General features: G+C 54.3%; 1 protein-coding gene across 5 annotated transcripts in view; it reads right to left on the bottom strand.

Moving 5' to 3' along the window:
- The window catches only part of PDE2A (phosphodiesterase 2A), an 88888-nt gene that overhangs the window by 11617 nt on the left and 53506 nt on the right, over positions 1 to 23765 (bottom strand). For 3 of the 5 annotated variants that reach the window (XM_019744352.3, XM_019744351.3, XM_088791587.1), the window contains 11 exons: positions 19221 to 19310; positions 15687 to 15775; positions 8619 to 8728; positions 7733 to 7788; positions 2618 to 2677; positions 1842 to 1998; positions 1566 to 1618; positions 1292 to 1366; positions 1149 to 1190; positions 593 to 661; positions 190 to 320 (listed from right to left, as the gene is read on the bottom strand). In XM_019744352.3, coding sequence (XP_019599911.3) covers positions 190 to 320; positions 593 to 661; positions 1149 to 1190; positions 1292 to 1366; positions 1566 to 1618; positions 1842 to 1998; positions 2618 to 2677; positions 7733 to 7788; positions 8619 to 8728; positions 15687 to 15775; positions 19221 to 19310 — 932 coding nt within the window. The remainder of the gene's footprint in view (positions 1 to 189; positions 321 to 592; positions 662 to 1148; positions 1191 to 1291; positions 1367 to 1565; positions 1619 to 1841; positions 1999 to 2617; positions 2678 to 7732; positions 7789 to 8618; positions 8729 to 15686; positions 15776 to 19220; positions 19311 to 23765) is intronic. The other 2 variants (XM_074335826.2, XM_074335825.2) reach the window with 1 other exon arrangement.

Raw genomic sequence — 23765 nt, 5'->3', positions numbered from 1 at the left:
GCCTCAGCCACAGCGGCTCAAGGGCCGAGCACCCTCAGAATCCCACAGTCTCTTGCACCAACAAACCATTCAGTCCACCATTGCTAGAAAGTACCCCTGCCTAGGACCCTTCCCGCACCGTTACCCTAGCTGGGCCCTGTCCAGTCTCTCAGCTTCATCTCCTGATCACATCACCCCACCCAGACTCACAAGTCTCCTCCAAGTTTGTTGAAAGAGCAGGCCAGGGCCACCACCTGGTCAGTGGCTCGGCTGATGACAGGGACACAGAGCATGGCCTGCAGCTCGCAGCCCAACATGCTTTGCAGCTGTTCCACGTCCTCCTGCAAAGGGGAAGTGAGTCAGGGGAAGGGTAGAGGGGGAGAGTATGCTCCCTTCCCCCAGCCCTCCACCACACTATGTGACAGCCAGTTCTAAAGGACCCATACAGCATACAGGGTGGGAAGTGCTGTGATATGGAAGTGGGTTGGGAGAAAATCCCTGGGTCTTGTCTCCCACATTCTTAGGCTGCCCTGTCGCACAAACCCTGGCCCTGGGGACTGGACGGGGCCTCTCCCCTTGCCTCCTCCCCTGGTCCAGCTAGGTCACGGCTTACAGAGGTGAGATCTTTCAGTTGGATAGACTTCTTGTCTTCCACCACTTGGCCCAGGCGTCCCATTGTCATCTAGGGAGTGAGGAGAGACTGAGTCAGGGCCCAACTCTCCCCAAGGTCAGGCAATCTCAGATCCTGCCCCACCCTCAAGTCTGGAAGTTTCAAGGACCTCTTCCAGTCAATCCAAATGGTGGATAGGGTCCACACTGAAGGGGGTGAGTCCTGCTCCTGACCAGAACCCCCTTTGGAGGACGTTAGGGTCCTCCCTAACTAGAAGAGAAAAGCAGACTCCCAAGATTCTTGTTGTTCTTAACAGATTCTAAGCGAGTTCAATCCAAAAATACTCTAACAGAAGTGAACTGGTCCCACGTAAGCCGTTCTGTAGATTGTAAGAGACTTCTCTCTCATAACATTCCTAAGTAGATCCCAAGATCCAGATAATTCCACCAGATTCCAAGAGATTCTAGTAGATCCCAGCCCCTCTGGACACATCCCAGGAGCGCCTAGTTTGCCTTAACTTCTCCTGCAGACTCCAACACAAGACAGACACAGGACTCACCGGGAAGCTGACCTCTTCCTCCAGCACTTTATCTCCAATGACCTGGAGGACAGAGCAATGGGGACCCGTTAAAGGACACGAAAGGTTCTTCCCCTGGGAACCTGGGTCCCTCGCCCAGTCCCACAATGGACTTGGGCCCTCACCTTACAGGAGAGCTGCAGATTGTCCTCGGACACCAGCAGGAGGCAGCAGCAGGATGCCTGGGTCTCCTGCTGCAGCTGAGAGGGAGTAACAGAGAGAGCGAGGGGATGACCACGGAACTGCGCCACCCCTACTCCCCGCCCTCTCGCCTCTCGGAGGCTTCTCAGGTAGGTGGAGGAGAGAAGAGAGGGGGGGACATTGGAATCTGAACTGATGGAGGGCTCAAGGGAACGTTATTCCAAAAAGGAGCACAAGGGGAGAGGCATGGGGACTCACATATTGGAGGACTTTGAGCTGCAGGGAAGAGGCATCCAGGTCGTAGAGTTCCCCTGTAACAGTGGGGCGCGGGTCAGAGAGAGGGCCCATAGACTCCCCCAAGACTGCGCTGCCTCCGGCTTCACCCGCCAGCCCAGCCCACAGATCTCCCAGTTGCTACCCGGCTGCTCCGGGCCACGCCACCTCTCAGGCCCCGCCCACCCCAAACAAGGCCCCTCGAACCCCCTAGGTTCGACCCTTCCTCACCCCCAGGCCGGGCCCCAGCCGAGTCCTCACCACACAGTTGCAGGATCTTTCGGTCCTGGTCGGTGTGGGCAATCTCGCTTTTCTTGTCTTTCGCCGCTCCCGCCGGGGGGTTCTGAACCGCTTCGAGGGCCGCGCGGGGCCCGTGCTGCTGCTGCAGGGCCTGCACCCTTCGCAGGGCCACCAGCGTCTGGGGCGGACTAAGCAGTCAGCGAGCCACTCGCCCCATCTTTACCGCGCTCGCCGCCTTAGGACTTCTCGCCTTCGGTCAAGCCATTCCCTCTGCCTGCAGTGCCCATCGCCTCCACCTCCCCCCACCCCAAACAACTCATCCTTCAGCGGTCCACCCTCCTGTGGGATTGCACGGTCCCTGGAGCGTCCCTCTGTCCACGAACAGATATGTACAGGGTTTGTCTCCACCCCCAGCCCAAGATTCTTCCAAGACAGAACAGAGTCAGATTTCTGTGTCTCTACCATCCACAAGGAGTCCTAAGTCATTGCTAAAGTCACATTACAAAATCTCAGGAAAGAGCCTCGATATTATATAGATAGTCCTTCCTAAGTACTGACAAGACATTTGACTCTTAACTCACAAGTACTCTAAGTAGGTCAGTACTATCCTTATCCTCATTTTCTGATGTGAAACTGATGCTCAGAGAGGTTAAGTGACTTGCTCAAGGTCACACAGCCCAAACGTGGTGGACTGAAACCTGGGTCTGTCCAGTTCCCTGGCCACATCGTCTTCCCACCAGTTGTGATGAGCGTCTTCAGCAGCCCCCCACCCAACCCCAGCCCTACCGCCCACTCACATGCTTCTCTACAGCTTGAAGGCTCCTTTCTTCACTGTCACTCAGCTGGCCACAGTGCACCTGGAGGGATGTGGAACAGGGACCAACTGTGACCTTCCTTAGCTTCCCATCTCTGTCAGAGTGCCCTCCTCATGCCCAGCACACACCTGTCCCCACCAACACATACACACTCCAGTCTACGAGCTTCAGGGATAACCTGTCCTTCTGATTAAGCACACGGCTCCAGAAAATTCCCCACCTCCAGGAAGCCCTCTACATCTAATCCAAAGTGGCTTTTCTGATCTCTGCCTTTTCAGTCACTGTTCCATCAACAGCACAATGGAGAGGTATAGTGGGGAAAGAGGGATGACCTGCGACCCCTCTCCATCTCCCAGCTCATGCAGCACTTCAGCCCCTCATAAAGGAACGAGTGGTATTAGCCTCAGCCTCCCACCTTCATCATTTTTGAGTAGGGGTTTGAGCCCTTCCTAAGTTTGGGGTAAGGGAAGAGGGCTGACATGTATGGAGCGTCTGCTGTGCATTAAGACCTTGGGAGGATGGGTGAATAAAGGAATGAATGAATGGCCTTGGATGTGATTCTCACCACCTGGAAGGCAGGCCTCCACCTGCAGATGAACCAATTCCCAGAAAAATTTGAGTGACTTGCCCAAGGTTACACAGCAGCAAGTGGCTGGGTTGGGACAGTACCAACTACTCCCTCACCTTCTTTGCCCACAGCCTCCCCTCTCCAGATCCACTTTCATCAGCACCCCCATCATCCTGTCCCTCTCCAACTGCCCAGTGTCATTCACCAGGAATCCCCTCAGCCCACCTTTCATACTCTGTGTAGTCCCTTCCCCCACCCCTGCTTGGGTGATTGATGTAGAAAATGAGAGAGAGGGAGGGAGGGGTGGCAGTCTGGGGACCCAGTGCAGGCCTGCCACCAGCATCTGGTGCCTACTCAGAGCTGCTCACCACCTACGGGGCACCCCATGGTGACTGAACTGGGGTCCCCTCCTTCATCCTCCCTCCCCACTCAGCAGCCCCCCTCCCTGCTCTAGGTTCCCTGCCAGGAGCAGATGGAGAGGAGGAGACCAGTAGGTTCCCAGGAAGCTCATATCTGGCTGGGGTGGGACGGAGTGGGGGATGCAGGTGGATGGGGTGCAGAACCTCATACCTGAGGAAGGAGGAGAGGGCAGGCTGGGTGTGTGGGAACTTAAAGACTGTGGGAGCTCAGCGGGAGGGGGCAGAACCCACACTGAAGCGTGGGGAAGACAGGTAGAGCCTGAAGAGAGGGGACAGTGCAGGCAGGAGCTGTCCTGGCCGTGCTGGGTAGTAGGTGGCACGAGGAGATGAGGATCTGGGCAGGAGTGAGATCCCTGTCGCCACAGAGGGGAGGACCTTGAGTGCCAGGCTAAGGAATTGGATTTTAGCGTGAGGGTCATGGCCTACAGCGTGTACGGTGAATTGGAGGGAGCAACACTGGAGGCAGGAAGACCTGGATGAGGCCTGGGCCACCAAGGACGGCGTTGGAGGTTAAGCTCTGGATGAGGCTCTCTGACTACGACAGGACGGGGAGTTGGAAGAGGCCGGGGCGTGGGTCATTCACACGTGGTTTATATGACTATGTTGGCATTTTACTGCTGGTAGATGGCGGGGGGGGGGGACATCCTTCTTGTTCCTTCTACCTGGACCCATCTCTCAGGAAAAGAGAAGGTTGGGACCCCTCTAGGGCTATGGAGCAACCAGTTCCTGGGCTTCCAAAGTAGCCCGGTCCCAGTACAGAGCTGGGAGACTGAGTAAGCCTCAGAAGGCCGGGGGAGAGGAAGGAACTGTGAAGCCCCCTGGACGTCCCTCTACGCCAGCACACACTCCTGGGCTACCTCAGCCCGTCCCCACCCAGCACGTGCACAAACACACGTACACGCTCTCATGAAGAGGCTCAGTAAGTACCCCAGCACACACTCACACCGTCACTGGCTCAGGGACATACTCGGGTGTGTGTGCACGCACATACACAGGCACACGCAGGGCAGTCACAGACTCAAAGACAGCCACACCCACACCCACCGTGTCTATGCCACCCACATGGGCACGTCACATACCCACGAGCCCGGCACACACTTCTGGCCCCCCATATGCAAACACACCAACACTTACACATGGCGCTTTGCTCACTCATAGAAACACACACTTGCACCTACTCTTGATAATCGGGGGGCACGTCTGAGTGGCAGCACTCAGTGGTGAACACTGGGGATGGAGGGGGCGTTGAGAGCCCAGCACAGCCCCCACACCCCTCACCCTCACCAAGTTCAACATAGCTAATTGCATGAACACCCCATCCCCGTGTAAGGAGCCAGCGTGGCTGGCACAGCTGGGGGAAGTGTGGGCACAATCACACATCAAATGCCAGCGACCACGAGCCGCCCACTCCTCAAAGGGACTTATTATCCCCGAGCTGAAGAACAGAGCCAAAGACTCTTTTCACACAAAGAATCTGCAATCAAGGTGCCTGGAGCTGCGAGCGGCAGAAGCCGAGAACTCAGCCAGGCCGCTCTGCACCCGGATGGCATATTTATTCCTCAGAAAGCCCTCTACTGACCGCATTTCCATCAGGTCCCAATATTCCTTGCAGGGCTCCCTAGGTTTCCTTGCTAGCACTTGCCATCACTTGCAATTCTATTCTTATTTTGTCCCCTTGTTTGTCTCCCTTACCCTTCCAGACAGTATGGTCTGTGAAAGTTGGGCCTATCTGCTCTGTCTCCATCACCGCTGTGTTTGCAGCATCTAGTACCTGCGTTGCCTGGCAATGCTCGAGAAATACGCCTTTCAATGCTGGCTGGCTGGCTGGATGGATAAATGGATGGATGGATGGATGGATGGATGGATAGATGGATAAACAGATGAATGGATAAATAGCTGGATGGAGAAATTGATGAACACCAAGAGCAGAGACTCAGAGAGGTGAGTGGGGCTGGAGAGAAAGGAGCTGGTGAGTTAGCCTTCCCCAAAGACCTGCCCTGGATCACCCCCTGCACCCTCTGCTCTTGGGATCTGGTAGCAGCTGTGAGGTCCAGGTGCGCAGGCGGCCTCTTAGAGGATGTGGGAACCTGTGGCCCCAGGAGAACCGGGGTGGAGCAGCAGGACAGGATCTGACAGATATCTGTGTATACACAGGGAAGAGGGGTGTCCTGAAGTGCAAATCTTTCTTTATTCTGCTTTTACTTTTATTAGCATTTATTTGATGCTGAATTTACTCCTGGGCCATAAGTTTTTGTTTGTTCAGTTTCTTCTGGGAGATATTTTCCTTCTGTGCATCCTCCTCTTCTGGTTTAGGAACAATCTGCTCTTTTTCAGTAAGGATCCCGTCAGCGCGGCAGGGAGAGCTCATGTGTGGGTTAATCCACCCACGAGCTCTGTAAATTCTGCGCTGCATCTTGGAAGCTTTGTTCCTGGATGTGCTCAATTGACCGGAGAATCTACCTCTAAACCCTTCAGTTCAGCATGTCTCTCTGCATTGTTAAGCATGTACAGCAAAAATTCTGCACTCTTTTTGGGCCCCCACCTCTGCGTCCAGCCCCACTGTTTGGCCTGGGCGCACCTGCCAACTCCCCCATTGTAATGACGGACGGGCACACTGAGAGCTGCATTTCTACTTGAGTAGGAAGGCATGGGCTTGGATGACAGGCAGACCAGGAATAATCCAAACACCTTTCATGGGCTCTTCACTGCCCAGAATGGTTGAGAAGGTGAGGCGACGGTTGTTGAGAGCTTCTTCTGGCAGCCAAAGCCCTGATAGCATCTTGCTCACCGGCATGCACCCCACACCTCAGCCTCACCAGGATCACACTTCCCCCGACACTCCACCACCCTGCTCCCCACCCTGTCTTTGCTCATGCTCTTTCCTCTGCCTAGACTATCCTTTCCCTTCTTGTCTGCCTGTTGACCTCCTACCCATGCCCCCAAACCCCCTTCAAATACTGTCTCCCATGTGAGGTACCCCTTGCTGCTCCAGCCTCTGCCACCAGAGCACCTGCAAGCAGCATTTATTTATTTCGGCCAGTGGTGGTCTGAGGGTGTCTCTGAGCCTCTAGAAGGCACGAAAGGGTGTGACTCCTCTCTCTGCCCCAGCACTCAGCCTCGAGCAGGGCTCAGAGCAGGGTTTTACTAGAGTGAGTTAAGTTCAAGTGATATGACCCCTCCTCCTCCCCAATACACAACACGTACATACACCCAGGCTTTTCCTCCCAGGAGAAGGCTGGACACCTGGTCCAACCTGAGCCAACGTGAACAGCGGTCATGGCAACCATCCTCCTGCCCACAAAATGAACAACCTTCTAGATGTCTTCCCCTTGGAGGAGTTACTTCTCTTCTGACCCAGCCCTCACAGCCCCAGGAAGCCCTTCTCGGGAACCTGACACCCCAGACTCTTTTCTCTCAACAAAGGTGGGCAGCTGAGCCACCATCTCCCACGCCCAACTCTGCACATTGTCCTGAGTCCTGGTCCCCTTTGCAGAGACCAGCTCTGGCACAGATTGGGGAAAAAAGAGGGGAGGGAAGCAGCACTGAGAACTCTGTGCCAGCAGCAGATCCGTTCCCGGCAGGAACAGAAGCTGGGGACGGGGGCGGGGAAACCAAGAGGGACACAGCTCCCTCAGTCAGGCAGATGGGGCGCTGAGGAGACCAAGCCAAGTACCCTTTCCTTCCTCTCCTCTCCCCTGCTCTCCCCGCTGTGCCCCCCACTCCCACCGCCCTCCCCTGCCAGCAGCTAGGGAAAGGTCAGGCGCCTCAGAAACCTTTAATTCTGTTTTAATGAGCTAGGAGGAGTCCCTGGGTGTACCAAGACCAACTTACTTATCCGTCCACACCGCAAGCCTGCCCCCTATTGAGGTAATGGTGATTTGGGGGATGCTAACCCTTCTGTTCCTAGGTAGAAAAAGATTTTCAACACCGCCTCATGTCTCCCAGACCCCCATTTCCTCCCACTACAGCCCAGCTGCTCTCAACACACACACACACACACACACACACACACACACACACACACACACACACACGCATACCAGACAGGCTCCACCCACCGCTCCCTCCCCTGCTCTCTCCTTCCCCATCCCACCCCACAAGGGTTCTTACCAGGATGACGGCTGCCACAGCCACAGTCTCCTTCTCCACCAGCGGTATGACCAGCACTGAGGGGGAGAGGGCAATGAGGTGGTCCTGCGGGGCCAGTGAGGCTCAGAGGTACTGAGCCGGGACCCAGGGAGGGAGACAAAGACAGAGACAGAGAGAGGCTGGGACACAGACACAGAGGGACCCAGAAACCCATAGAAAGAGGGGCGTCCTGAGGCAGCAACAAAAATAACCGCAGCAATGACCCCTGCAAGGAGGAAACCCCCTCACTTGACAACTTTCTTGTCATCCTCCCAGCAACCCTGAGCGGGAGGGAGGGAGGTAAGGCTGAGCACCCCTATGTTACAGATTGGGAAACTGAGGTCCAGCAAGGGGAAGTGACTTGCCCAAGATCACACAGCAAGTCAGGTCTCCTGACTCCCAGTCTTGTGCACTTTCCACATCGAGACAGAGGACAGAGACCTAGAGAGACTGAGACACGAGGCAGAGACATGGCGGACAGGGGACATGGAGAGGAAGAGAAGAAAAACAGAGAATGACAGAGAGAGCATGACAACAGCTACAGCCCATCTAGAAACAGGCACACACATCCTCACTGCGGCCATCGGTCACAGAGCCCTAGTATGTGCCTGGCCCTTAACATGTGTTATCTTAGCTGCTCCTCCTTACAAGGTAGGTTCTGTGGTTCCCATTTTACAGATCAGGAAATTGAGGCTCAGAAAGGTTAGTGGCACAATAGAGAGAGAATTAGATGGAGGAATTGCTACAAATACAGAGCAAAAGAAAAAAGGAGACCGAGAGATGAAAACAAGGGTAGAAAATTGACATGACCAGGGAAGCAGGGGTCACAGTCCCCCCTGCCCCTGCCCAGCTTCTGGCCCGCCCTTACCTTGGGTGTCAGCAGCCAGTGGGGCCACCAGCTTAGCCAAAGGCTTCCCCAGGAGGTTGGAGGGGCCCAGTCCATTGCAGCCCAGCCGCTTTCGGGAGATCACAGCCTCTCTGAAAAAAGGACATGATCCTACTTCTCAGCCTCTGCATCAAAGAGGACAGGCCCTGGCCTGGCCACACATAACAGGCTGGACCCTGCACATCTGCAAGGAACAGGACAAGTTGACCTGCTGCAGGGTGGACACGAGGAGAGCAAAACTAAGTGTGGGGGACCCTGACTCCCCCTGCAGAGGGGCAGGCAGCCAAAATCTGGCCTGTGGTGCCTCTTGCTGGTAGATATGTGAAAGGTACCTTAGGGCCCAGCATAAATCCCCAGAGCAAGGAATTCAGGGGCTCAGAGTGAGGCTGCCTGGCTTACATCCTGCCTTGGCTACTACTTGACCTTGGGCAAGTGACCTAACCTCGCTGAGCCTCCCAGGGAGAACGAGGGTGGAAGAGAGCAGGACGCTAACCATCATTTTCCTCAGAAAAACCATGGTAGAGCTACTTTCAGTGCTAAGCACAGGAGGGGGAATCCAGAGATAATCGTCATAACTAAATCTTGTCACACATTCCCTTTGTCCCATGTACAGGCCAAGCAACTTACATAGATGAAGTCAGAATTCCCAACAATCCTCTGAAGTCAATGTTATCAGGTGGAAGAACTAAGGTGCCATGAGGTTAAGTAACCTGTCCATGGTCGTGTGGCTAATAAGTGGTAGAGCCAGGATTTGAACCCAGGCAACTGGCATCAGAGCCCATACTCCTAACCAGTATACTTGAACCTTCCTAAAGACCTGATGGGTCATGAGTCTCCAACAGGGGTTGGCATGAATGTAGAGGAGGCAAAGGACATAGGTGTGATGGAGGGGAGGGGCGGTCAATGTGGGAAGAATGAGTTTCTCTGCCCTCACCACACATGCCATCCCCCACCGCCTCTGGCTCTTCCTGTTTAATTAAGTGCCTGATTTTCCACCAAATGTCACTCCCCGATGATTAATTGTCCTGGGTTCCTCATCCCTCATGCTGCCTCCATTTAATTGTGTTTATAGGAACTGCATGATCTGGAGAGAAGAGAAGCTTGGGGGAGGTGGAACTCCAGAACGTGCATGTGGGGTCACTAAGGGGGGCCCGGCAAAGGTCAGATGAGGAAAAGAGAGGGGGCGGCCTGTAAGTCTTCAGATCAGGAGGTCATCGCCACTACAGAAATCAAGAAACGAAGAGGGTGAGCATTTCAGTCAAGATCACACAGCCTTCTGAACCAGACCTGTTTGCTCCTGGCCTCTGATTCAGAATTTACAAGAACCATCTTCCAGCCCTCACACTCTGGACACACCAAGGTTCCGGGTGTGCTGGGCTCCAGTTCAGGGCTTTCTGACTGTGCCATCCACCCCAGGAAGAAATAGGGATCTAGAGTGGCAGGAGGGCAACAGCAACCACATTTCCTGGTAACTAAGTTGATAAAGGCTGCGGCTTCATGGAGGCAGGGGCTGGCCTTGGTGACTCTGGGCCAAATTCCCTCTTGTCGGGGCGACACTTGGCCTGGGACAATCTGGTGACTGGGCCGCCACAAGGTGGCGCTAGTGCCTGCGCTGCTGGTCAGTGAGAGCGGCAGCTCCATTTCACTGACCCCCTGACTCTTCCACTTCCAACACCCAGAAGCCCAGGGCTGCCTTGGCGTCTCTCCCTCCTCTATTCCCCCTCCCCAGAGACCCTGATGAAGAAATCTGCCCTGCCATCAGCCTTCCTTCTCTTCTACACAAAACTCCTTCTGTACTCATGGACTGGAGACTTTCCAGCTCCCCCTCTCATGAGCTCCAGACCCCAGATACCCAAGGGCTTCCTGGTGGCTTTCCCTAGATGTCCCTGAGGTTGTCAAAGGTACCCAGTGCTAACCTGAACTTACCCTTGCCACCAGTATCCCTAAAGTATCACAGTCATCCACGGAGTCCCTATGGCTGACCCACAAACTGTCCTAGCTGCCTCCCTCTTCCTCACCGCCCCCAGCCAATGGGTGAGTCACCTCCCATGCATCTCTCACAAATGTCCCCTGCTTTCCATTCCCAAGGCGCTGCCCAGCTCAAACAGAGCCAACTTTCCCCTGACCCTGAAACAGCCACTCCCCTTGCCTCCTGCCTCCCGTCTGGTCCCTTAAATCCGTCCTCCATACCAGAGCCAGAGTAAGTTTTCTCTAAAATACGTATGGAAACATTCTATGTGAACCCTTTCATTCCACAGAGTATGTATTGGGGGTGTTTCTGGGTCAGGTTCGGTACTGAGGACTGAGATGAGGAGTCAGACGTATGTCTGATCCCAGGACTCTCAGTGTCGTGTGGGAACTGCCAGGCAGACCCATGCTGGAACGCATGGAGTGAGGACTCTGAAAAAAGGAGGAAGAGAGAGCCCAGCCTGCCTAGGTGCAGGATAGAAAGGGGGTCAGAGAAGGCTTCCTGGAGGAGGAAATGCCTTGAGTCCTAAATGCATGAGTCCTAAATGACATGCAGAGGTCATCAAGGCAGACAGGAAGGGGTGTGCAGGCAGAGGGAACTGTATGTGCAAAGGCTTGGAGGAGAGAAAGAATGTGTTTACTGGATGGTCCACCTGCAAGGAGGCTGGTGTGGTTGGACAGCAAGGAGCAGGACTGGAGGGGGGCTTGATCCTGAGGGCAGTGGAAACCCCAGGATGGACTTGAACAGGGCAAGGTCAAGGTCAAGTTTGATGGCTCGCTGCCAGGTAAAACTCACTAGAGAGGGAGAATCTAAGAGACCAGAAACCCAGTCTCAGCGACCGCTCCATAGTCTCAGTGGTCCCTGGACAGCAGAGGAGAGACCTGGCTGGGGCAGGTCAGCCTTGACTGAGCCCAGACCTCTCACCATGTGCTGGGGCCTCCAAGGACGCTCAACCCTCCAGGGTCCCGCAGTTGGCACCCTGCTCTGCAACCTGCCCTCCCTGGCCCAGCCACATCCCATGGCCCCAGGCAGGGCTGTACCAGGCCATGCTCACCTCACCCCACCCCCATGTGAGCCCTTTTCCTCTGCTGCACCCTTCCCAGAACCTCTGTTCCCCCTCTAGATGGGGGTGGGAGCTTCATCCACTGCTCACACCCCTGGTGGCTCTCTGTTCAACTCAGAGCCCCCACCTTGCCTCCTCTCCCCTCCTGACACCCCCGCCCCTGCCCCCTGCTAGGCTGATGGTGGAGGGTGAGGGGCCTCCGCACCCCAGGGCCAGCTGTCCAGGTTGAAGGCTAATGACTCAGCCCCGGGCGCCTGGGTGGTCATGATTGCCTGGTGAAGATAAAGACAGATGGGCGCAGGGCGGAGAGAGGAATGGGTGTGGATTTTATGATGGTACCGTCCCTTTAACAACTATTTATTTAGTGGAATGAGTAGAAGGAAAGGCTTTCTGTTGGTGGGGTCAATGGCCTGGGAAGAGCTGGGCCCCCAGGCCCCCTTCTACTCCTCTGAGGCCCTTCTTTGGTGTTGTCCCCTCCCTTTTACTGACCCCCTCCCCAATCTTGACCTGACCTGTCATGTATCTGGGAGACAAATTATGATTCAGGCCAGTACCTAGTCATGCCTCTCCCTCTCCTGGAGTGTGAGGCTCCAGAGACGGAGATGAACAATTCTGTGTGTCCCTCGAGACAAACTAGAGGGACAGACAGATTCTGCAGTGAGAGGGGACCAGGTCAGCCCTGAGGAAGACATTTCTCAAAGGTGGGCCCTGGGACCCCTAAGTGGCAGTGGAGGCAGACAACCAGCTGGGGCTGGTGTGGGCGGTGTCTCTATTGCAGCTAAAAGGCCCCTGTTTTGCTGCACTCAGCACAGGATAATCAGAGGCTTTAAGATGGTGGGAAACACAATGAGAAGAGGAAGGCAGCAAGGCTGGGAACTGAAATAGGCTGGGAGATAGAGGTGGGTCACCAAGGAGAAGGAGGTGACGCCTTCGAGAAGCCCCTTGCCCAGGCAACCCTCCAGGATTCTCCCCCTTCCAGCCCTGAGGCCCCTTGCAGAATCCAAAGCTGGACCAACCCTCAGACATCAGTGTTAGATCCTGTCTTCTCACAGAAATGTAAACTGAGGCCCAGAGAGATCGCATGAAATTGTAATTGTGGCCATATTGTCCTGGATCCCAGATCTCCTAATTCCCAGCCCAGGGTTCTGCTTATGGATAGACCTTCCCCTGGGGAGACCACTATGGCCCAGTAACTTTTCCAGAAAATTGGATCCTCCTTAGTACCAGGGCACTACAGGGCAGGCGTCCTAGAGGGCCTCCTTGTAGGCCATGGAAGATAAGCGAAGTGGGCTCGAGATGGGATGGCAGGGAAGGACTTTGCAGGGGAGGAGAGAGCACAGCGAGCACAGGGAAACAGGAACACACTGGGGGGCCTGAAACTGGGTGTCTGCGAGCCTGCAGCATGGTAGGGGCACTGGCAGGAGGGGCTGGTCCATCTCATCCCCACCCTGCCTCCCCACCTCTGCCTTCACCCATTCTCTCCCTTCCTCTTGGCCCTTATCTGTCTTTATGGTCCACCTCCACTTCACACCTGCTGCTGTTTGCCTGCCCTCCAGGGTTTCCCGGAGGAGCAGCCCTGGCACTGGGCACTGCCAGCACCCCAAGCTCCACCTCAGCCTGGGGCAGGTGCCTCAGCCTCCTGGCAGGGCCAGGGCCATAGAGATCACCACCGGACGGAGCCTATACCCAACCCCACCCATTTCCATGGAAAAGAGACTGAGGCCAGGACGGAAGTAATTTTCTCAAGGTCATCCACTGAGTAAATATGTTGGGACTTGGGGCTAGAGGGCCACCAGCAATCTCTGAGCTCCTACTGTGTGCTGGGCGCCACGCTAAGCACCGGGCATCTATTAACTCACTAAGCCAATAGACAGATCCTGTTGTCTGTTGTCTCCATTCCATAGAGAAGAAAACAGGTTTGGAAAGGGACAGGTAAGGCAGGGATGGGGCTGGACCAGAATGCAGGCCTGTCTGACTCCTATTCCAGTGCTCTTCCCTCCCCCACATACCTAGGTCTCAGCCCTAGTGAAGGAGGTGGGTTCACCAACAGATGTGGGGTTTGGGGACAGAGCGCAGATTTCAATCCAATCCTTGCTGGTCTGAATGAACTTTGACCTCTGTGTCCCCTGGATGCCCCTGCTGCATCACCCCTCACCCTGCTCACCTCCTCAGCCTCTTAGGATTTCTGAGCCCTGTCTCCCAGCAGGCACTCGCCTCCCCATCTCCACTGAACTCTGGGCTAATTGCGTTGGAACATTCACTCTTAATTGTCTTTTTTTGTTGTTGCACCTTCTCCAAAGGCTTCACTGAGTCTGAAGCAGTTGGGGTTGGGGGATACAGAAAGGGCTGCCCAGCCAGAGGCTCGGAGCCCCCTCCAGAATGCCTGGCCTGCAGACCCAGCAGCAGAAAGGCTGAGGGGGGCATTTGCAGGCTCAGAGGGACAAAAAGTGAACTCTGCAGGGTGCTCTCTCCATCTTCGGAGCTCATTTTCCTGCATCCCTCTCCCAGGAAGACCTTCCAGGTGGGTGCGCTTTGAGGAAACTTCCTGGGTGGGGCAAGCTCACATTAAACAAAGTTCTGGAGAATCAGGAGAGGAGAAAAGGGAACATTATAGCTTTTTTCTTTTTCTTCCTTAAGATTCCAAAGACTTTCCATCCCTATCTTGTCTTGTCTTACAGATGGGACAGTAGAGGCCAGAGAGGGGCACGGCTGTCTTGGTTCACATAGTCCTTGAGGGGAGGAGTTGTCAGGAGATGCTGCAGGGGAAAATGTCACCTACCACCCACCCCACGGGAAATCAAATGGGAGAACAGGAGGTGGGCAGGCTCTGGGCTATTGGAGAGGCACCAGCCCCATCCACAGGAGTGAGACCAGCATCCAGGAATCCAGGGTGCCAAGTGACAAGAGGGGCCACCAGCACCGCTCAACAGCAGTACTTTCCACGGCCTCTGTGAAAGGTGAGTCCTGCCAGCCTTAATTACTACCTGAAAAAGCCACAGCCCTGGACCTCTTGGCCTGTTGGGAAAGCTCTGCCCCAGAGAGTGGAGCTCTGCCTTCCAGTAACACCTGCCTCCTGGTGTCCAATCAGCCTCCAGTTCCAGAGCCAGTTCCACCTGGCCCCAGATGGCCCTGCGGTGCTTAGAAGGCGGTGAGCACGTCCTCCATGCCCTGACCTCCTCTGGACCAGCACTCTTGCCCATCAATACTTTCTCATCTGACAAGTTCCACTTCCCCTCATTGTCTCCTGAAGGGCCAGGAGCCAAGAGACTTGTCCCAGGCCTGGATGTGCCTCATACCATGTATGTGGTGTTGGATACATCTGATGATGTTTGCCCATCTGGCAAATAAGGAGGCTGAATTCAATAGGCTCAGACCATAGGGCATGGAGCCCAGGTTCCTAGTCAGTCATTCCAACATTCTAGCGGAATGAAAACAAAAGCAGACATTTAGCATTCATTATGGACATAGTTTTAAGTGCTTTACATGTGTTAAACTCATTTAATCCTTCCCACAACCCTATGAGATAAGTACTATTATTATCACCATTTCACAAACAAGAAAACCTAGGCACAGAGAGGCTGAGGACCTTGTCCAGGTTATAAAGCTAGTAACCAGGGAGCTGGGATTTGAATCTAGGCAGTCAGGCTCCAGAACCCACAGCACGACACTGCCTCGGAGCAACCTGTTCTCAGATACCATGGGCTCCTGTAGGTCCAGCATGCACTGCTTCCGTGTTCTGCGATTCCGTGAGAAACTCCCAGGCAGTTCTCATAGCCTACTGGGGTTCTAACTGACAAACGGTAGCCCTGACATTCTGAGACTTCCCTTGTGCTGTCCATTCCCCCAACCCAGGCATTGTTTCTCCCCTCTATACTGGAGCCAATGACCTGGCCAAGGATCTCCACCTGTCAGGGGGGATGAGTTCAAGGTCAGATGGGGAGGGTCAGACCAGATGACCTTGGAAGGTGCCTGAGATCCTTGACCATGTGAGAGGGCAATAGGGTGGAGAATGGCTTACCGGACTTTCCCCTCCTGGGGCAGCTCATGGGGCGGGTCCTCACACACCAGCCGGGACTCCTGGTCCAGCAGGTAGGTGTAGACCGTCTCCTAGGACAGAAGGCACTGGTCAGGCCGTGTGGAGAGGCCCAACCCGCTGCCCACGTACACAGGTCTGGGCGATGCGGTCACGGGCCCTGTGGAGTGGGCTCAGGCATCTGTTTGTTTTTACTCCCAGGTGATTCTCATGTGCAGTCAGGGTGGAAAACAACTCCCTTAGGAACTTAGCACCTCACCTTCTCCTCTTGGAGGGAGTTCCGGGCAGGCAGAGATCCATGATCCTGCCAGCTTTTCTTACCTATCACCCCGAATCCAAGGCGCTAGGGAGAGAGTCTGAAGGGCTGAAGGTGCAGACAAATACACCACCCCCACCCCAGGGTATTTCCTTGCCATGACTCCAGCCTCAGCAAACAATAACTGCCCCCGGAAGCTTCCCTCCTACCTTGGAGACACAAACAACTCTACAAGAAACCACACGCCATGACCGAAGCTGAGAAGGCGTCCTGGAGGAAGTGACCTTAAAGCTATAACTAGAGTGGGAATTAGACACATTCAGGGAGTGGGTGAGGCACAGAAGAATGGCTTCTGGGCTGAGTAGCACGTAGTATGCAGGTGTGAGAGCACTGAATATTTATGGAATGGACCGTGAGGGCAGAGGGAACAGGAAGTGGGCTTGGGGTTAGAAGGCGCTGAGCTGGAAGGGCCTGTAAACCAGGCCAGGGAAGGATGCCAGGGGCTGCTGCTGGTTGGAAGTGGGGGGTGAGCCCTGAGAGACAGGAGCAGATCTGTATTATGGAAAGATCACTCCCGAGTGTGAGATCAAAGCGTGTCAAATCTTTGGCTTGTCAATCCAACCTCCCCAAGGGCCCAGAGCAGTCTCAGCCTCAGTACCAGGCCACGTCTTGGAAGAAGCAGTTGCCCTCACTGACCCACAGGCAAAGAAAATCTCCATTTCCTCCCTTAGGGATCTACAGCCAACGCCAGTTCAGCACACAGCCTTGCAGAGTATCTTCTCTGCCCACACTACATGTGACGAGGGAAACCCAGATGTCACTGCTGTCCACGAGTGTCCATGCCCCAGGCATGTGGCACCCACATGCCCAGCTAAGTGTCCTGAGGGGCACTGCTTTCTCAGTGGGAGAATGGAGGACTCTTCTCTCTGTTGATGGCAACAGGACGGCTTCTGGAGGAGGTGACATTGGGGCTAGGTGTTGAAGGCCTACCCTCAGTAAGTGTGCAATCCTTCTCAGCAGAAGCAGTTGCCTTTTGTGACTGTGAGTATCCATAATCCTGCGTATTCCCAGCCAGCCCCCACCCTCTCCCACCCCCCAGGAGATAGCCCTGTCCTCCTTCCAGAGAACCTGAGCCAGACACAGTGGTGGTGTGGGCTGGGAATGACACGGCCTGAGTGAGAGGGGAGGGGGAAGGGCAGACACAGGCATGGCCTGCAGCGCCCTGTCCTCCTGGGTGAGGGTCTAGGGGGTGAGCTCAGGGACGAAGAAAGCAGCGGAAGGGAGGCCACCTACTCCTCATCTAACTCCAACCTCCTCCTTAGCATCCCGCCCTTTCAGCAGCCTGGGAGGGGCCTGTGGGATTTGTCACAAAGGTTAAGAGACCCCCGAGTACCTAGGGTCACACAGAGAGTCCTGCCCTGGCAGAGAGCGGGGTGGATGATCCAGGGACAGAGAGGCAAGGAGGACAGCTCCTCACATCACTTCCGGATGTCCATCTGCCTCCCACCCCCTCACTCTCAGCCCCCTGGGTTAAAATTAGCTGCGTTTACTGGAGAGAAGCAGGGAACCGTTTCAGACGCATCATCACCATCTGCATTTGGGGCTGCCTGCTACAATGGGTGCTGATGAGGCAGCCAGATGCCTGTGGCTGTCCTCGCTTGGGCGGGGAAGGCGCAGCGGAGGGTTGAAAGACAGCCCCTCCCCCACCCCCTCCTTTCTGGGGCCAGAGCAGACCTGCCATCTCCCCATCCTTCTGTGGGGCTGAGCTCCTCCATGCAATCCAGCCAAAGTCAGGGTTTCCCGAGCTCATACACATCTCTTGAATGTGTCTACTACTGTTCCAGGAACCTAGTCTCCTGGACCATAGCTGTCTTCCCAGCCCCCAGCTTTGGGGATACAATGAATCCAGTGCAGGGCATTTATGCTGGCACAACTAGGCACCCTGCCTGTGAAGACCTGGCCTGTCACTTCCTCCTCCCCTACCCAGAACAGCCTCAATGGCCACAGAGGGGACCGGGGTGGCCTTGCGGACACTGACCTGCCAATCTCCAAACCCTCTCCTTTCCAGATGTTTTTCCACCTCCAGTTAGATATTGCCTCAGTTCCATCCTTCTCCAGAAGGATTTATTTTTGGGTGCCAACACACCACCCACTTCCTTCCAATTTCATGCTCAATAAAGCTCACTCATTAGCCGTCTTCCTGGGCTCTGAACTTCGAGGTTTTGAGAAGGCAGAGTTGAGGAGAGGAAATGGGTGCGCTTAGGTGCCAAGCCCCATTTGTCTCCGGCATGCTGGGTGACCTTGGGGGAAGCACCTGCCTTCTGTGGGCCTCAGGTGGTTCATCCATCAAGCAGATTCAGACATAATGGGCCTTGGGGGTGGCGGAATCACCTTCGGAATTACCCTGATTTCCTGGAGCAGAGGTTGCCCTTGGATGGTATGAGTAAAGTCCTGATTCCAGGCTATGGAGATGCAGTGTAGACATCTCCTCTAGGAAGGCTTCCATGCCCCTTAGGCTGGGTCAGAACCCCCTTCCCACACTGATAGTCCCCTGCTCCCTCTATCTGGCACATGAACAGTGGCCGTTGGAGCCAGGTTGAGGAGCAGCCTGGTGCAGCTGGAGAGTGGCACAGTTTCCTCACCAAGACACTCGGGCCAGGCAACTATGGTGACCAGGTGAGCATGGCCCAGGCAACCGCCTTCCACATGCCCCAATCTTCAACCTTATCCATGGTGTTGGAATAGGTTAGAGAGAAGCTGAAAGGTTTCTAGAGGTCATCTTGTCCAGCTTCCTGTCTCCAGGAAGAACACTTTAACTCAGCACAGAACCATTCATCAAGGCTGAGCCCCATTCCAGCACCTTCCAGACCTGGCATCAAAGAAGTTCTTCTGCAAGTCTGCCCTCAACCCCTCCTGCTGTACATATTCCAAAGTCCATCTGATGCCACTATGTCCTGGCTGTTATCCTAGGTGAATCCTTTCTATTATCTGAGACATGATCTTTTCAGTTAAGTTCTAAGTCCCCTTCTGTCTTAGACGTTCCAGGATTCCTATGTAAGTTCATTCTTTGGGGCTTAGCTTCAGCCCTCCTCCTCCAGGAAGCCCTCTCTGAACACTCAACTAAACACTTCACTTCCCCATAAGAGTCCTCTGGGCAGGGACCCCGCCTGTTCCTTCCTTCTTCAAGTGATGTGAGGTACAGCAAAAAGCTGGGCAAAAGTCGGGGGTGGGTGGGTGGCGGAAATGTGGAGCCAGGCACCTACCACTCTGGGGAGCACGGCTGAGAAGGCCTCCTTGACAGCCCGGTGCAAGCCTGCAATGTCGATGACAGAGCCCAGGCTCAGCAAAGCATCCTGGAAGAGAGGAAACGGCAGTCAGGGTTTTTGCCAGGCAGGCCAGGGCAACCCGATATGAACACAAACTCCCAGCTTAAACCAGAGCCCAAGGCTCTCAGACCCTGGAATCCCAGGATCTTAGGATCTCAGCATCCAACAGGTCTTAAGGCCCTAGAATGTCCAAGTCCCATCATCTTACAGATAGGGAAACTGGGCCTCAGAAAAGGGCCAGGGACCTAGCTAGCAAAGAACTCACAGTGAATCACAGTGAATTTAGCCAAGGACCACTCTGGCTTAGTAGAGGAAGCACAAGCTTCCACACTAAAACAAAGCAAAATAAGCAAACAAAAAAAACACCCAAATTTTGAATCCTAGATCCACTGTTTATTAGCAGTGCATGCCTCAGTCAAGTCACTGAGTCTCAGTCTTCTATCTGTAAATTGGAAGCAACTGTGACTATCTCTCCCTACAGGCTGATACAGGATAATGAGAAACTGAACTCAAAAACTGCCTCCCAGATGACCCACCCAGAGTAGGTGCTCAGCTAAATATCTGCTGAATCTAGGTCCTACTCCCTTTCCCCAAGAGGGCGGGGGTCTCATCCAGTCTTAGCCTAGTGAGGGGCTGGATTGGGAGTAGCAAGAGTCCAAGGGGTGCTAAGCCCACCAAGTGGGAGAAACACAGCTGGGCCAGCCCCTGACAAGATAGCAGGGGAAGGAGAAGTCAGCCTTGACTGCCTCCCAGCCTTCCCATTCCGGGAACAGGCCACGTCCTTGGAGAGCCGGAACAGAAATGAGAAAGGTCTCTGCTTCTTGCTCTATTAACTTAGCAGAGCCACGGCGATCAAAGAAAAGGTAATGTGACGGGATCCAGGGCCAAGGCAAGATCATGACTCATAGTGTTCCCTCGGCCTGCCCTTCCCACTAGCCCTTGGAAGTTCTTTCTGATGTCTTCCCTGTGGATGGCTGGGTCTGTCCAAGAAGCAAAGTGATTATCTACAGGATGAAGGAGACACGGCTTGGCCCCCATTCACGTGAAAATTATATGAAGTTGAGGGTCATAGGGAACCACAAGCACAGCATGAGCCCCTAGTGTAAGTATGGCAGGTAATAAATTAAAATGCTGAAACTGCAGGCCATAGTAATAAAGATCCATTAACACAAATAGAGAACATGACAGTTCCCCTACTTCTATAGGCTGATTAGACCATCTCTAGTGCATTGTGTCGCAGGTGAAGACAAGGTGAGACTCAAGGGTAAGAAGGGAACTGGAAACTAAGACTAAGTTGTGACTAAGACTGAAGAATCTAGAGGCACCTGGTGGAAAAAGCAGAGCAGACCCAGAGGTCTCAGTCTTTGACTCCAATCTCTCCGGCTGTCCTGAGCAGGCGGGCTGGATTCTGGGGCCCCAGGGACAACCTGGAGACTGATAAGATTTCACAGGAGGCTGCTATTGCCCAGTGGGATAAAGGACCTTCTTCCAGGCAAAGCCACACTGCATAGGCAGAGGCTACCAGGAGAGAGGGAGGAAGTGAGCTCCCCATCCCCGAGGGTGTGTAAGAATGGGCTAAATGCCCATTTTTCAGAGAGACCACCGAGAGGATTCCTGCACTGGTGTCCAGACTTCAGCTCCAGATTTCACCCTGTGTCTTCTTAGCTTCAGTGTCCTCCCCACCCCACTCCCTCCCAGTCCAGTGTTCCCAGGAGCGGGGAGAAGTGGGCTTTCTCCCCGTATGCTCACTTGGCATTGCTTTCCCCAACCCCCAGCCTCCCTTTGATCCCTCCCAATGCTCAAGGATGAAGACACATTTTGATCAGAGGGCTATGTCTCTGTCCTCGAACAGAAGCTGCGGCTTCCAAGCAATACAACCCCCACATTGGAACAACTGTCCTTAGGTGCTCCTCAACACCACACCTACCAGCCACACAACCACAGGCCTTCACATCCTCACAGAAACACCCAGCATGCCTTCAGACCCTTTCCGGGTATGCACGCAGGCTCACACACGTGCAGCTATTTCCTTACGGATTCACAGAGCCAGAGCTCAGAAACACCTGCTCGCATAATATACACGTAGGCTATTGGGGCCTTTCAAGGTCAATTCTGCAGACTGAAGAGAGGAGGAAGAGCTGATTCCTCACACAATCCCGAAATCAAGTCTGCCAACCCAGCTCCTCAGACTGGGGCTTCCAAGGCAGGGCCCTAGAAGGTGGTGTTGCTTTAGGTCTGCTCCTGGCTGGAGACAGGGCGGTGGACAAGCTGAGTGCTGAGGGACCCTGCCCTTCAGTGGAGTTCGATATGTGTGTGATGTGGCAGTTGGAGAAGAGGGGCAGAGGTGGTGATGGGCTGAGCCCTGATGTAGACAAAGAAATTTTTCAAAGCCATGGGCTTGGGACAACTAAGTCTCCCCATTTGACAGATGAGGAAACTGAGGCTCAAAGAGAAGCAATGCCCCAGCTGTGGTCAGCCAGGCAGTTAGGGCAGAGCCAGGTCCAGAACCCAAGTCTCTGATCTCCAGGCCCTGTCTGGCTCCTGCTCTGCATCTGACCCCCAGCTCCCTCCCCAGTGGACTTAGAGAGAATAGTCTGTCCTTTGTTCTGATTGGTGGGCTCCTTCACCTACCCTTTACTTGGATTGGGGGATGCCCTGACCTGTCCTTTACTGGAATTGGTGGGTGCCCATCTGGCCTTTGTTCTGATTGGTCAGTTTTCTGTGACTCTTCAGGCTAAGGGCATGATAATGGTGGTGAGGGGGGAATGGGATAGGAAACTTGGGGAGAGTTGGGGCAAAAGCAGGGAGGGGGCTTCCTATCCTTAGTCAGAGCGGGCTGGATGCAGACATGGCCGGTGAAGTCTGGGCTCTATGCCTGGCATCTTTCCTGGCCCCGTCCGGCCCACCCCAGGAGTAACAGGTGTTGGGTGTAGAACTGGAGCTGGGAAGGGCCACGTCACACCTGGCCCACAAAAGCTTCTTGAAGGCTTGCTGAAATGCCACCTCCTCCCGGGAACCTTCCCCAGATCTCAAAGCAACCTCACCTCCACTGCATCAACTCAGAAAGGAAATGGCTCAAATTCCAAAGCCCATGAGGTGGGGCTCAGAGAGCACGGTGGCTGCGCCAGTGAAGGGAGGAGAAAATCAGCGAGGAGCAGCTGAGAATGGGAAACACGGAAATTCCCAGGTGGGAGGCACAGGCGAGGAACTAATGAGACTCAAGTCAAGGGCTAGAGCCCCAGGAATCTTAAGAAGGAGAGGAAAGGGAAAACTCAGACAGAGCTACACCTGCTCTCATGCACATCTACAAGTGTCACACACATATATCGCCATGCCCATAACCACTGCCCAACATATATGCACACACAGACACACACATACTGGTAAGTGCAACCATATAAGCAATGCACTCATAAATATGCACTTAGGCAGACACACACACACACACACACACACACACACACACACACTCACAGCCCAGGCTTAGGGTGGGGTGAAAGAGGTCATATTTCCTGCCCTCGAAGCTTTTTTGAACAAGCATCAGTATAAATGTCAGCATAACAACCAGGCAGTTTCCCAGACCCCAGGGGAGAGTTGGTGGTGTGTAGAAAAAAGCAGCAATTTCCAGTCCTGTCCTAGATGGACTGCAGAAGCTCTGTGTGGCCTTAGCAGGCCCCTTTCTTCTGCTAGGTCTCGGTTTCCTCACTAGTAAAAACGAGTCCTTCCGTATAGTCTTTCCTGCAACATATAGCTCTATGGTTTTGTGTTTAAATTCATTGAAGATGGGTGGGTAGATAGATGAATGGATAGATTGATAGACGGATGGATGGATGGATGGATGGATGGATGGATGGATGGATGGACGGACGGACGGACGGACGGATGGATAGGTGGACGCAGCCTTCCTCCTTTCCCCAGCTCCCTACCTGCAGCTCTGCGTTCGGAGGTAGGCACTCAGCACCACAGACAGTGCCACTCCCCACACACTAGTCTTTCACCCCAGGTACCACACCCAGAAAGGAGAACCTGTTCTGTTCCAGAGGAATCAGAGCTCCTCTGGAGCCAGCATTGAGGCTGGATCAGCATTTCTGCACTGGTTTGGGCAGGGGAGAGGGCCTGGATTAAATTATTTCTAACTCCGTAATGCCTAGGACTCTATGAAGCCAGACACCTTGGCTTTATCCTTTCTGGTGCCACCAGCACAGGGACCAATGCCATTCGTGAAGGTCAGTGTCACTGTCATAATCTCTTCTCCTGTCTTGTCTCCATGAGTTGCTATGTCTTTTCCTACCACCATAAACCCACCTCTTGCTGGCCCCCCACCTGGAACCTAGAGTCCCCCCGTCCCTCTCCGGAATAAAGCCTCCCAGTGCCCCTCATGGCGGCCTAGAAGAAGGTAATGCTATCAAACCCATTAGTCAAGGACCTCCCAAGACTCAACTGTGTTACTGGGACAGGCCATACACACTGATTCTTCCAACT

This window comes from Rhinolophus sinicus, chromosome 14 (assembly GCF_057876585.1).
Source record: "Rhinolophus sinicus isolate RSI-liver-muscle chromosome 14, RSI-T2T, whole genome shotgun sequence".
Taxonomy (NCBI): domain Eukaryota; kingdom Metazoa; phylum Chordata; class Mammalia; order Chiroptera; family Rhinolophidae; genus Rhinolophus; species Rhinolophus sinicus.
Note: the sequence above shows the minus strand (reverse complement) of the source record. Positions and strands in the feature narration are given on the sequence as shown.